This window comes from Pyricularia oryzae, chromosome 1 (genome assembly GCF_000002495.2).
Source record: "Pyricularia oryzae 70-15 chromosome 1, whole genome shotgun sequence".
In the NCBI taxonomy this organism is placed as follows: domain Eukaryota; kingdom Fungi; phylum Ascomycota; class Sordariomycetes; order Magnaporthales; family Pyriculariaceae; genus Pyricularia; species Pyricularia oryzae.
The window spans coordinates 4,906,872-4,919,635 of NC_017844.1; the positions used below are offsets into that span (position 1 = coordinate 4,906,872).

Genomic DNA, 12,764 nt, shown 5'->3' on the forward strand with positions numbered 1-12,764 from the left:
TTTATTTTGCATGCCAGATAATAAGAAGCAAGGCGGGAAAAAAGGTGTTTGTCAGTGGGATGTTTTGAAAGCCCAAAAAAATTAAGCAAGAAACCGGAGCCGGTATTGTGAAAAGTGTTGCAACAGTAAATCAGTGGCAGCGTTGCATGTTGGTTGACTCGCGATCTTGTCGCGAGAGGCTGTTGGGCGGCTTAGGTTCTACTGCAAGTACTTGGTCTCTTGGGCTGCTGTTGCTTTCCATGCCTTTACTTTTTCTTCTTTTTTTCTTTTATTCTATTTTTATTTCTGCTCGATGCAATGAAGACGATGACGACGATGCTTGTGCCATTCTTGCAGCTGACAGCTTGTCTGCTGACGCCACCACGAGCCGTTGATCATGACTTGGGGTCTAACGCGATAGCAGGTCCTGGAATATAGCAGATCTGGAACTCGTTCCAGACCGTAGCGAGGCTCCTGCACCTGCCTGACTGAGGAAAGGCTAAGAGGAGCAGCCAGGCCCACGAAAGCAAAAGAGAGAAAGAAAAAAAAGAGCACGAACGCCCCCAGCGAGTTTATTCAAGCATTCCTCCGCATGCATGCTTATCCCGAATAGAGTTTACTACAAGTCTTGTCTGGGGCTATTCCTGGAGTCGCGAGCGGATACGATAGAAAATACGCAACGTATCATTTTCATTTCTTTTCGCCAGGTAGTAATGAGCAAGCGCGAGTAGTGAAGTTGCCTGATTGGGTTAAACTTGGTTGCCACTTTATAACCAATGTGGAATATCCCTGCTATTTTTGTCGCAGGGTCCTACAATTATGCACGTCAAAATGTACCATGTAAAGAAAGAGCCCATCGTTCATTTTCTTCTGGTGCTGTCATCCCAGCTTCGTTCGATAGCTTCTTGGGTTGGCATCTTTTGCGACCCCGACAAACGCCACACCATGTCACCCCTGCTCCGCACAGAGAGACGCTGGTCCACGTCTGGGGGGGCGATGGGCAGCAAACCGTCGCACATTGGAACTAAAAAAGAAACAATGGGAAACAGGGTGCACCCCTTTGCCGGCCTTTGCCGGAGAGATATCAGAGCCCGCGGAGACTCTGACGGTATCATCGGTTCCCGTTGTTTGTTCTCCTGGTAGAAAGAATGAAAGGTCCGACGAGGGGAGGGAAGGCATCCCGGCTCTTTTTTTTTGCAACCCCAGGGCTGAATCGTAAGACAGAGCGGAGGTCCGGAGGTCCGGATCTCTATGATGGTGAAGCCCATATAATAAGGTCATGAACCCCCCCCCCCCCCCCGACACTGGGCGTTCCGATTCGTCTTGGCATTCCAGCTTTCAGTCTCTCTTGAGGTGTAATAACTTTCATTCAATCTTCTATACTTCTCTTCTAACGGATCCGTGATCCCTGGTTATTGACTAATCCCAAGCCTGGTTGCTTTCACAAGTCATTAAAACTTTTTGTCACTCATTTATATCTACATCATATAATCACCACCTGCAAACAGAAGAAAAAAAAAAAAAACTACAAAAATGCAGTTCAAGTCCATCATCGTTGCCCTCGCCACGGCCTCCAACGCCGTCAACGCCCTGGCCATCCCCGAGGGCACCGCCCTGGAGCCCAGGGATGACAGGGTCGACGGCCTGCCTGTGGCCACCGTCAGGGGCAACGCCAAAAGCCCTAGGCCCCACTTCAAGAGGTACAAGGGTGTCGCGCTCTCTGCCGCGCTCTCGGCCCGTTCGCCGGCCCCCGAGCCGCAAAACAACGGCGGTGACGGCGGGAAGGGCGGCGACGGCAAGGGCAAGGGCGGCGGCGGCGGTAACGACTGCAAGGCGGCCCGAGATCTCGCAAAGGGCATCCAGAAGAACATCAAGGATCAAGAGGGCGAGCTCAAGACGGCCAACGAGATCAGGGAGATTGTGGGCCGGAACACGGTCAACGAGCAGGAGTTCAAGACGGCAAAGGAGAAGCTGCTGGGCTTTGTCAAGGCCGGCATCACGCAGCGCGAGGAGAACCAAAAGAAGGCGCCCAAGGGCAACGCTGCTATCCCCGGGCTTGAAGAGGTACAGTCTTTTTTTTTTTTATGTCAAGGGTTTGGGAGAGAAGAGAGAGAATTTTGGTTGAACAAAAGAAAAGAAAAAAAAAAAACTGACAAAACTCGCCCCCGCCAACAAACAGGTCGCCAAGGCGCAAAAGCAGGAGCTCGAGCAGGCAGAGGGCCTCAAGGGCAACTCGCAGGATTTGGCTACTTTGATCAAGATGAAGAAGGAGTTTGAGGATGGAATCAAGCTCAACGAGCAGAACAAGAAGGACGTGAGTATTATTTGGTTTGCCCTGTCGAATGTCTGCTTGCGGGATGGATCTGAACTAACAATCAACTCGAAACCACAGGCTGTCAAGGGTTGCAAGAAGTAAGCTGTTGGATCTAGAATAATTGTTTTTTTATTTCTTCCGGGACAGAATGGCGTTTGTGGGCTGGGGACATGAAGCATTTTCTGGAAAGAGTTCTTTTTGGGTATACACGGTCTGGTTCAATTCTTCCTGTATTCTTTACGGTATACTTGTGTTAATTACTCTGAGAATATGACTTTTGATCAGTATAGTTATCGCCATAATAATCTACAATTCATCTGAGCTGTTGTTTGCTTTGGTCTGAGAAAGTAATGGATATTATCCGACCAATTAATACGACCGAACAAGGTCTAAATCTAGAACTATCTAGTTCTAGTCTAGTCTAGAAATGTCTACAACTCGACAGTCAATAAGTCAAAGCAACCCACCAAACGCACCCCGCATTTTTAATTCTTTCTCTCTAACTGCAGCTGGCAGGCTTGACATACGCCAGCTGCCCCGTGGCGCCGCTGCTGGTGCTCCTGCCGTTGTAGGTGCCGAGCAGCTGGCAGGTGGTGGTGCCCATGCCCGTGTACAGGCTGGCGGCGACGCACTGGGCGTTCTTTGAGCAGGCGACGATGCAGGCGTCGAGGGTCTTGGCCGGGTCCGAGGCGATGACGTTGCCGGCCGCCGTCTTGCCGCCGCAGTCGATGAAGAAGTTCTTGCCGTTCTGCACGTAGCACTTGCCGTCGTCGGCGCTGCACGTCGCCTTGCCCGCCACCTTGCCGTTGCAGCTGGGGCCCGGGCAGGCCTTGCAGGTGCCGAACGACGACTGGCATCCGAAGCTGCAAAAGTCGTCCGTGGTGCCGCAGAAGCCGTTCTGGGAGCTGTGGAGGTCGGGGTGGGGATGTTAGTGGTTTGATGTGTAGAGATGGGGGAAGGGTAGGTCAGGGTTGAGAGCGGGAGAAAGAAAAGAAAAAAAAACATACCAGCACTGGGTTCCAGGGCACTTGAGGCCTTTGGTGCCGCCGCAGGTTCCGTCAGTGCTGACCTTGACGGTCGACGAGGGGGTTGCAGAGGAGGTGGTCGAGGTGGTCTTGGTAGAGCTTGAGGAAGTCTTGGAGGAAGACGTGGTCGAAGTGGTCGAAGTGGAGGTCTTGGAGGTTGAGGTGGTGGTGCTGCTGCTGCTCGAACTGGACGAAGAGGTAGTGCTGGAGCTGCTGCTGGAGCTGCTGGTAGGCGTGATGGTGCTGGTGCTCAAAGTAGTCTGTTGTGCCACGACGGTGGAAACAGACGACGACGACGACGAATCTGCGGCATCGGAGCTGGAAGACACCGAGGTGGCAGAGGTGGCTGAAGCAGACGTCGAGTCCGAGGTCGCAGCCGTGGTGGCATCAGCCGAGGCCGACGACGACTGGGTCGACGACTGGGTCGAGGACTGCTCCGAGAAAGCAGTCGAAGCAGACGCAGGACCGGTGCAAGTACCAAAGGCAGGATCACATCCCTGGCCGCAGTACACATCCCCAGTGCCGCAGTACCCGTACGCGCTGCAGCAGCCGCCAAACGCGCTGCCCAGGCACGTCTTGCCGCCCGCGTTGCCGCAGCTGCCGTCGGTCGAGACGTTGCTGGTGCTGGCCGACGGCGCGTTGCAGCTGCCAAACTCGTCCTGGCAGCCGGCGCCGCAGAACACGTCGCTGCTGCCGCACCAGCCGTACGCCGAGCAGCAGTTGCCAAACGTGCTGCCCTGGCACGTGTTGCCCAGCGTGCCGCCGCAGCTGCCGTCGCTCGACATGGCGGCCGCTGCGAGGCTGGCCATGAAGAGGGCCGAGGGGAGGATGATGCGGACCATTTTTTGGGGGGGATTTTGTGTCTGTCTAATCTTGGTTTGTAAAGAAGGTGATTTTGAAGTTGTACCTTGATGGTGTCGAGAGACTGTCGTAGGCAAAGTAAAGCCCTAGTTAAAGGATTGTGTATATGTTCCGTCGTGCTAGAACCAAGGAGTGTGATGGAAGGAATACCTTGCCGGTGGATGATGGCTACCCTCTTCTGGAATCAACAAAACGAAAAGCACATCTCGAGATATATATACCTGTCTACCTACGTATTCTCTTTCCCATGCCCTCCGCTTCCAGAAAAGAGCTAGCCATCTCGACCGAACATGCCAAGTCTTGCAACTCGGTTTCGGCCGACGACGGCAAGCTCGAGGATCATAGATCCAGGATCACAGCCACTGGGACGGACAACCCAGAATACGATGGCGCCAGTCATTGCGCAGAAAGGGGCCTTTTTTCGGTTTTGTTCTCTGTTCTTTGTTCCCTCCCGGCATCGTAGATTTAGGGGATGGGACATTTTCTAGTGGGTGGGCCTCACAAGGCACAAAAAGGGGGAGGACCAAAAGAAGAACCTCACCAAGATGCTGCGTGGCGTTGCAGACTGCCAAACCGGTGCCGGCAAACCACTGACGGGCTCCTGCGATCCCATGCCATCTTAGCGCCGTGGGCTGAACTGGCTCGACTGGGTTGAATCTTATAACTGTGGCTTGGCAGAGTCGTACCCGGTTTAGGCTCGGGGTTAGTGTGTCAACGGGGTGACAAGCGATGGATCCTGGCAGTGTTTTTTTCTTCTTTCTTCTTTAGCCTGCCAGCCCAGGTCAAATTGTTTACGGTTATTTTCTCTCCCACTTTACCGTGCGTTGTGCGCGTCTGTGGAAGGAAAAAAAAAGGGGCAAGACTCTGACTTGCAGGTTCTGGCAAAATGGCACTAGAAAACTTAGACCTGGAAATTAAAATGGCGTCTGGGCGCAGCATCGAGGTCAAAATTGTCTCTTGAGCAGGTGACGCCAATGGCGCCGGAGAGAGATTCGGTGTTCGGGGTCGGTTGTTCGTTTACGTTCCCAAATCTCCCGAATCCCGTAGGACATGCGGTCAGAGACGTGATGCTTCTTGGCTCTCCAGTGGTTCCCTACGACGGCTTACTTTGTCCACCGAGGTAAACCTAGGCCAGGAACGTCGGTGAAAAGTGCCCTTCAATTTCACCATTAGCTTGGATACCATGACGCACGTCTGCTACGAGACTAACTTGGAGGATTCTTTCCTAGCCTGTAGATTCTCGTGCACAACTGTTTGGCTCGACAGGCATCAGCTCATGCCTTGATCCCTTTTGACAGTGCACAAGTCAAGCGAATGTTGGCCGAATGGAAAGCTTGGTTCTTGATTTGTAGTATGAGTTGATACCAAGATTTGTAGCCAACCTTGGCGAGTGGATTTGGTATATTGACTTGTTTGTTTTCTCTGTCTAAGCCCAGCTCTTGCATGTACTAGAGCCAGTTGGTGTATCTTCTATCCATCCCACATCATTTCCGCAATAGTCTGAGCTAAAACCCATGCGAACAAGTCGTATGCTTTTCGTTTGTTGCATTCCTTCCCCGAGCATTCGTGTATTATACTCGGTGCTGGTTCAGTCGTCGTCTCCACGTCTCTTGCATCGTTCAAGTGTTTTTTTTTTTCGTTTCTTCCTAGGACCCGAAAGGCAGCTCTCGAACCAATCCTCATTTGGCATTCTTTTTTTCTTTTCTTTTTTTTTTCTCTCCTTTTTCCTCTTTTCGCCTGGACCAGTTGTCGTGACCTGATGCCGTGGGCCTTGCAACAAATGAGAAACCCTCCCGTATTCCTGCCCAAAGCCCTTCTCGGCTTGTATCCCAAAAACAACGCACCCCTAAACCATTCATCCCCCCCCCCCAACTCACGCCCCGCCCGGCGGCGGCGACAACCCCCCATCCGCCACGCCGATCCTGCTCCTTCTCTTTTCCACATCGTCAGCCCCGTCCACCGACCCGCCCTCGGAGCCCAGCGGCGCAATCTTCTCCAGCGCGTCGACCTTGTCCTCTCCGACGGCGGCGTCGCCGCGCTCGTAGTCGTCGTCGTCCCTCGAGTCGACAAACGTGTCGCCCGCGTAGGTGACGTCGTCGAGCCCGTCGCCGCAGCCCTGGCGCTGCTGCTGGTCCGACTGGGCCTTGCGCGTGCGGGGCTTGTTGGCGGCGGCGGCGCGGCGCTCCGGGTCGCTGAGGCGGCGGCGGCGGCTCTCGGCCCAGTTGAGCAGCGGCGCCAGGCTGGGCACCGACGCGCAGATTATGCCGAGGCTGCATTCGAGGTAGCTCCAGCCTAGGGCTTTGGATCCCTCGTCTTTTTGGGGAGGGTTAGGGCGGTTCGAGGAAAACAAGGGCAAAGAATAAGGGGTGTTTGATCGATGAGAGATGCGGGTTTACTTACAGGTTGTGTCGACGAGTAGTTTGTTGGTCGAGGCCAGGAAGCGCATCACGGTGGCGGCGCAAGCCCTGCAATGAATAGTTTGTTAGTGTTAAATTCTGGTGGGAAAAGGGGGTATATATCCTGTGGTAACTGTTGCATATAAAACTCACACGAGACCAATGGCAAAAATACCAATCAAGATGATGCGCTTCTTGAGCGCCAGGTTGAGGCGCCACAGGTACGGCATGGGAAAGAAGCAAAAGATGAGATCGGTGACGATGATGACCCAGCTCCCCGCCTGTGACAGCGTAACGATGCTGAAGCACCTCGCGTCAAAGACCAGGTGTAGGTCCCAGCCGGCCTGGACGGGCGAGCACTGAAAGATGTAGATCATCATGACGGAGAAGGTGGCGGCCGTGGACACGACGGCCGTGGTTATCATGACGTTGCGCAGCAGCGGGTCCGTCCCAAACACCCGCAGCAGCGCCACCACGATGGAGAGCTTGGTCAGGATGAAGCTCATCTTGAAGAGCACCGCGAACGGTATGCTCAGGGGGTAGACCTTGGCAAAGGCTTCGAGCATCTCGGTGGGCGTCCTGGCCAGCTTCCATACGTGTTTTCCAAAGCCATGATGCACGGCTGTGTTTTTTTGGAAAGAGTTATGAATTTGTTAGCATCTGACCCCTTCTCTGACCCCCTTCTCTGACCCCCTTAAAGGTGGACCGGAACAAGACAAACCTGACATTGACACGGCAAATGTCGCCGCGTTGAAAAGTGCAGCGGCAAATATCAAATCTACCACGACGAAATTATCACTCTGGTCAGCGCTTGTCAACAAGCCAATACCATCTCCCTGTGTCAGTCGTAGCCCATCATGGTGGACAACTTACAGTCGTCTGCCTTGACATCCCTCGCCATCCAAACACGAACATAGAGCCTCAGCAACACGACAATGATGACCATCGTCAGCAGCGCCGTGAACCCGCCTATCATGAGCCCTTGCAGATTCGACTGGTCCGCAAAGTTGAGCTGCGAGAGGATGGCTGGGTCGAAGCTAGCCGTGAGGTTGAACATGGTTGCGCGACTGTCTCGTCACCTCTTTTCCCCTTTTCCCCTTTGTTGTTTTTTTTTGCTTGGCGAGAGGCCCTATAGTGAGGCCTTTGGGGCGTGGGGGCCCTTGAGAGTTGAGAGATGCCCGTTTAGGCCAGGGATGTTGGAAATCAACAAGTAAAATCTCGACCGCTTGTTTTTTGGTTTGTGGCGCACCGGTCAACGAGAAAAAACGGCCAACTAAACCCGTGAGGCCCTGAGAAGAAGAACAAGCCGATGGAAGGATAAAGACAGCAAGCCAACCTTGTGAGAAGAAAAAAACGGGTTTAAGCTGGACTTTTGACAAGATAGAAAAAAACGTGGGAATGCCGCGTGCAACAAATACCAAGAGAAGCCCCCATCGCCATTCGACGCTATATCAAAAGGCTTAAGCCATCGCCACGTTTTTTTCTCTGTCAAGGTTTTCCTATCCAGGTCGGAAGAAGGGCTGAGCTGCAGGACCGGAACAAAGTATCCTGCATCAAGTATGCAGCAGCCGAAAAACTTATCCTCCACACCTGGTCTTTCTTTTGCTTCTGGCAGCGGGAGGCGGCAAGGTTTTGAAAAGAGTGTTCGGGGTTTATGCAATCAATAACGTACCGGGGCCCCGCCCAAGCTATCAAACGCCATCCTTTGGCATTCTTTGACTGGACAACCTCTGACGCCGCCGACATGGGTTTCTCGCCGCGGGGGGAGAGTCAAGGGGTCCGGTGCAGGGGCGCTTTGCGGAGCGAGGGTATGGAAGGGGTGGGGAGTGGGACGCTAAAAGATGCCAGCTTTCTGCATTGTGACCATGTACGGTTTTGTCAAGGGAAATAATCTACTCGAGTGACGATGCTACCGCGGCCGGCGTACTGTAGCTCGGCCAGTAGGAGAAAAGTATACGCCGCCGCTAAGGGCGCGTTAGCCCTGGAGCCGGCCCAGGAGACTAGCCTCCGCCTTAGCCCGGTGCTGCCGTGAGAACGGACCAATCAGGACCCGATAAACACCGTTTTCCCCTTCAAGGGTTTGGAACACTTCAGCCCCTATTGTGACAGCACCACTGGTCTCTTTTTTTGTCTAGTATCTTGTGTACGTTCGTTTTGGTTTAGCTGCAGCTGCATGTTTGCTGCATGGTATGGGGGGGCTAGTCTGGTCAGGAGCTCTTTTTGTGTTTGACGGAATCTGCTGCAACGGCTCGAGGTCTGGCAGTGCAGATCATGAAAGCTTTATCTGTACAGCAACCCAAGAAAAATGCAAGCGGAAGAAGCCGATCAAGGTGAAAAGGCAAAAGTCGCCGGGAGAGGTTTATATACCACCAGCCGACCCCGGATAGCAGCAGAAAAAGAAACCGTCGCACACGTTTGTTCGGCATGCATGCTAGTCTATTCCCCGCCAGAGTGAGACAGTTCGGGAACACGCGTCCAGGGTAGGAACATGTCCACTGGTACTGTCCCCAACAGGCGGAAAAGTCGGGAATAATGACGACATGATTATCAACAACGCTTTGAAAAGCCTCAAGAGTTGTAGATCCAGGGCTTCGGGGGCGTGCTACATCGACGTTGGATTTTTTTTTTTTTTTTGAAGAGCCAAAGACCCAAGAACTCACAGGGCTGTCTGTCATTTGAGACTGCCAGCCTTGCGTCTCGATGATGGGGACCATGGGGTTGATCGGCAGGCCACGTGGGTGAGCGGAGAATGGCTGAAATTGAATATTTTTGATCTTCATCTTACGTATTGATACTTTGAATATTCTATCAGGTCTTTATATCGGTTCAACGTACAAGAGAACAGGGGCTAGATAGATATCGAAACAGGAAACAAAACAACTATGAGCATTCGTCGTTTGCAGTGGGACTTGTTTCTTCTATGTGAGCAGCAGCAATTTGTCCTAAAAAGAAATACACTTCATCTGATGTTAATATGTTTGCTCGCTATGCCTTTTTAGCTGCTAATTATACTTTGAAATGTTATAGTTGGGCCTCAGTTTCTTTTATCACTTTGAAAATCAAACACTATTTGGAGTCTCCATTGCATAACTTGCATTTACAAACACAGGGTTTTGCCGTGATACTACTGACTAGATTCACAGGATACTGATCCCCAATCTACGTATGATTATTACTGAGCTGTGTGTTTGTATTACTAGTGTACAAGCATCCCAAGTCAAAAGTCACAAAGTCAACCTGTGAAATGATAAGCCGGGCAGAACATGATGAACTTGTAGAAATTTGGCTGAGCAAAATTATGTTGGAAAAAATAAAAACTCAAAGCCATATAATTTTCATTTTTCGACTCAACAAAACAGAGTAAAAACAAAACCCTCAGGTCGCGCTCCTTTCCTCCATGATGATGCTGCTGCCGCTGCCGCCCGTACCCGGTCTAGACATGACCTCGGGCTCGGACTCGGCACTGACGGAAATCGTCTCCTCGGCATCCTTGAACCCAGAAGTGCCCGAGGACGTGGAGGTGGAGGGCTCGCCGCAGGTGACGAATATGGCACTCCTGGGCGAGCGCGGAAGCCTGGACGACCCCGACTCCCTAGGCGTGAACAGCTGCTGCTGCTGCATGCCGACCTGGCCCGCGGCCTCTTTGCTCTCTTTTTCCTTGTCCTTTTCCCTCTCCTGCAGCTGCTGGTGTGCAGAATCCACCTTTTCCAACGACCCGATGGCGGGCAGCGACTTTCTCCGATAGGGGCCGCCGACGGCCTCGGCCTCGATGTGATCCTCGCCGTCGATCCAGGTCTGGTGGTGGCGCTGGGCCAAGCGATCCCTCCACTTCTTCTTTTCGCCGCCCTCGGCGGGGACCTCGCGGCCGGCGGCGTCGCGCCGCAGCAGCAGCGGCGGCGGGGGCGCCAAGCCGCCGGGCGGGGACGAGGAGCCGGTGCGGGCGTCGTCGGCGGCGGACGAGGTGACGACGCTGCTGCTGGGCGGGCCGCGCTTGCTGGTCCAGGGGAAGCTGCGGGCGGTGCGGCGCGACACGGTCGACATGGCCTTGGAGCCGTGGCTGAGCACCGCCGACACCCGCGCCGTCGTGCGCCGGCAGATGACCCGCAGCCGGTTCGGGACGATCTCGCTGACCAGCGGCCGCAGCGGCGGCATGCGCGGCATGCACACGGCGACGATGTACATGGACGTCTCGATTATCGACCAGCCCTCCAGGTCGACGGATGCCATGGTCCGGTCGTCGAGGGCCTCGGTCGAGAAGAAGACGGTCGTGCGGACGATGGCGGCCACGATGCCGCTGGTTGTTTTGGATGTTAGTGATTTGTGGCTTTTTTGCTTTTTGTTTTCTTTTTTTTTCTTTTCACAACAGACAAGTAAAATTAAGAGGCCAGAAAGGGTATGGATACAAAAAGAAAAAAAAAACAGTCAGAAAAGCCACTCACAAACTCCCAATCACAAAAATCATCCCCAGCGCCACCTTTCTGAAAAACGGCAGATTCATCCTCCAGATGCTCTGCAGCGGCAGCGCAATGACCCCCAGGTCCAGCAGCAGGCCCGGCAGGGCCTGGGCGTGGTAAAAGGTCTGGATGTCGATGCAGCTGCCGCCCTCGATGGACTTGTCCCACCAAAAGGCCAGGGGCCGGCACTGGAAGCAGGCGACGATGACCAGGCTCGTGGCCAGCGCGGCGTTGAGAAAGATCAGCGCCAGCGCAAAGTACCGCTTCGGCCCCGTCCAGTTGAAGATGCGCAGGTACAGGCAGATGATGGCGATCTTGGGAAAGGCCACCGACGTGAAGTAGCCAATCTCAAAGGCGAATATGCTGATGGCCCAGCCCCTGACCTGCCAGGGCGTGTCGCGCTCCACCGACTCGATGTGACGGCCGATGCCGCCGAGGTGTGTCGAGGCTGTTGACGGGGCAAGTTTGTGTCGGCATGATGCTGTTTGTTTAGTCTACGGGCTGTTCTTCCATCTCTCTTTGCATTCTGGTTTTTAAAACTGACCAATAGCCATGGCGCACGCTACCAGGTTGACCACGTAGCCGCCAATGAGAAAAAAGTCATAGGTGTCGAACCGTGGAGCAGAGTACCGCTTTGCATAAAACTGCAGCAAGACCACCACCGTGGTGACGACGGCAAAGGCGCAAGAGATGGCGATGAGCTTTGGGCCCCGGTCCTCGGCATAGTACTCGGGCGGATGTGGATCCATTGCCGTTTTTTTCTCCTTTTTTCTCCTTTTTTTCTTTTTCTCTTTTCTTGTTTTTTCTTCAAAAAAAAAAAAAAACTATTATTCCGCCTCGTGCCTGCTATCTCTCATCAGATAATGAGAGCTATGTCTTTTCGGCATGTATTTTGATCAAAAAATGCATGTCAAGTCGTGGTCCGACGGCTTGGGCGTGTCTCCGTTCTTTGCTGCTTTGCAAGGTCGTCTAAAGGACAAGGACGTATAGTAAAAAAAAAAAAAAAGCGGGATATGAACTTTTCCATGCGCCACCCAGCACACCCCTCCCAGAAAAACAAAAACCCAAAAAAACAGAGACTTTTAACATGGTTTTGACCGGGAATGGACGGAGCCGAGGAATTCTAATCTTCTCGGTATCCCCATTTGTGTCACCAAAAACTTAAAAAGGCACAGGCAGTCGCCGAGTAGATGATGTGAGCTGTACTTGACCCTTTCTTATCCCCCCCCTTAGTCGTGCTCCTTCTAAAAAGGAAGGGATGAATCGTTTCTTTTTCTTTGTTTGCATGCAACGTCCACGGCATCTCTACTCTTGCTTCTTGGGGTCCAGTTAGCCGATGTTTAAAAACGACCAAAAAAGGATGTCACGCGGCAGTTTGGCACGTTGACAAAACAAAAGGTCCTCCAGGGGAAGTAGGGACAATTTCCCAGGTAGCAAGTATGAATCTTTTTTGGCATTCGAAAACCAGTGGACATTTTTGGGTGGTTCATCCCCTCGTCCTTTTTTTTTCCTCGGCCAGCAGGCTTCCCGGCATATATTGACTAGACTAATAGTTGCCGAATCACAATAGGGAAGGAGCCATTTTCTTTCCATGTGCGGATAGCCGGTTTCATTGGGCAGCCGAAACCCCTTTGTAAGTAAGTGTGTGCGTTCGTATGTGTGAGACTGACTGACTGTTTATACTACTCCGTAAGCATGTCAGACATGAACCAATCGCAATATGACTACTCGACTC

At 52.9% G+C, this 12,764-nt stretch overlaps 5 protein-coding genes across 5 annotated transcripts; 2 read left to right on the plus strand and 3 right to left on the minus strand.

Moving 5' to 3' along the window:
- Positions 1-1,512: 1,512 nt before the first annotated feature.
- On the plus strand, positions 1,513-2,506 carry MGG_13019 (uncharacterized protein; the record flags this gene model as incomplete). Its single annotated transcript, XM_003710141.1, has 3 exons — positions 1,513-2,043; positions 2,159-2,293; positions 2,372-2,506. 3 exons carry the CDS (start codon positions 1,513-1,515, stop codon positions 2,393-2,395), a joined length of 690 nt encoding a protein of 229 aa, XP_003710189.1. The 3' UTR covers positions 2,396-2,506.
- Positions 2,507-2,792: 286 nt separating this feature from the next.
- On the minus strand, positions 2,793-4,160 carry MGG_05351 (uncharacterized protein; the record flags this gene model as incomplete). The annotated part of the gene is made up of 2 exons (XM_003710142.1): positions 2,793-3,198; positions 3,301-4,160. 2 exons carry the CDS (start codon positions 4,158-4,160, stop codon positions 2,793-2,795), a joined length of 1,266 nt encoding a protein of 421 aa, XP_003710190.1.
- A 266-nt stretch (positions 4,161-4,426) lies between these two features.
- MGG_16332 (uncharacterized protein) lies at positions 4,427-4,834 on the plus strand (the record flags this gene model as incomplete). Its single annotated transcript, XM_003710143.1, has 2 exons — positions 4,427-4,574; positions 4,803-4,834. The coding sequence occupies 2 exons, from the start codon at positions 4,427-4,429 to the stop codon at positions 4,832-4,834; spliced, it is 180 nt and encodes a 59-aa protein (XP_003710191.1).
- A 1,218-nt stretch (positions 4,835-6,052) lies between these two features.
- On the minus strand, positions 6,053-7,632 carry MGG_05352 (uncharacterized protein; the record flags this gene model as incomplete). The annotated part of the gene is made up of 5 exons (XM_003710144.1): positions 6,053-6,492; positions 6,580-6,644; positions 6,729-7,197; positions 7,297-7,353; positions 7,449-7,632. The coding sequence occupies 5 exons, from the start codon at positions 7,630-7,632 to the stop codon at positions 6,053-6,055; spliced, it is 1,215 nt and encodes a 404-aa protein (XP_003710192.1).
- Positions 7,633-9,950: 2,318 nt separating this feature from the next.
- Positions 9,951-11,778, minus strand: MGG_05353 (uncharacterized protein; the record flags this gene model as incomplete). The annotated part of the gene is made up of 3 exons (XM_003710145.1): positions 9,951-10,869; positions 11,015-11,477; positions 11,574-11,778. The coding sequence occupies 3 exons, from the start codon at positions 11,776-11,778 to the stop codon at positions 9,951-9,953; spliced, it is 1,587 nt and encodes a 528-aa protein (XP_003710193.1).
- Positions 11,779-12,764: the final 986 nt, after the last annotated feature.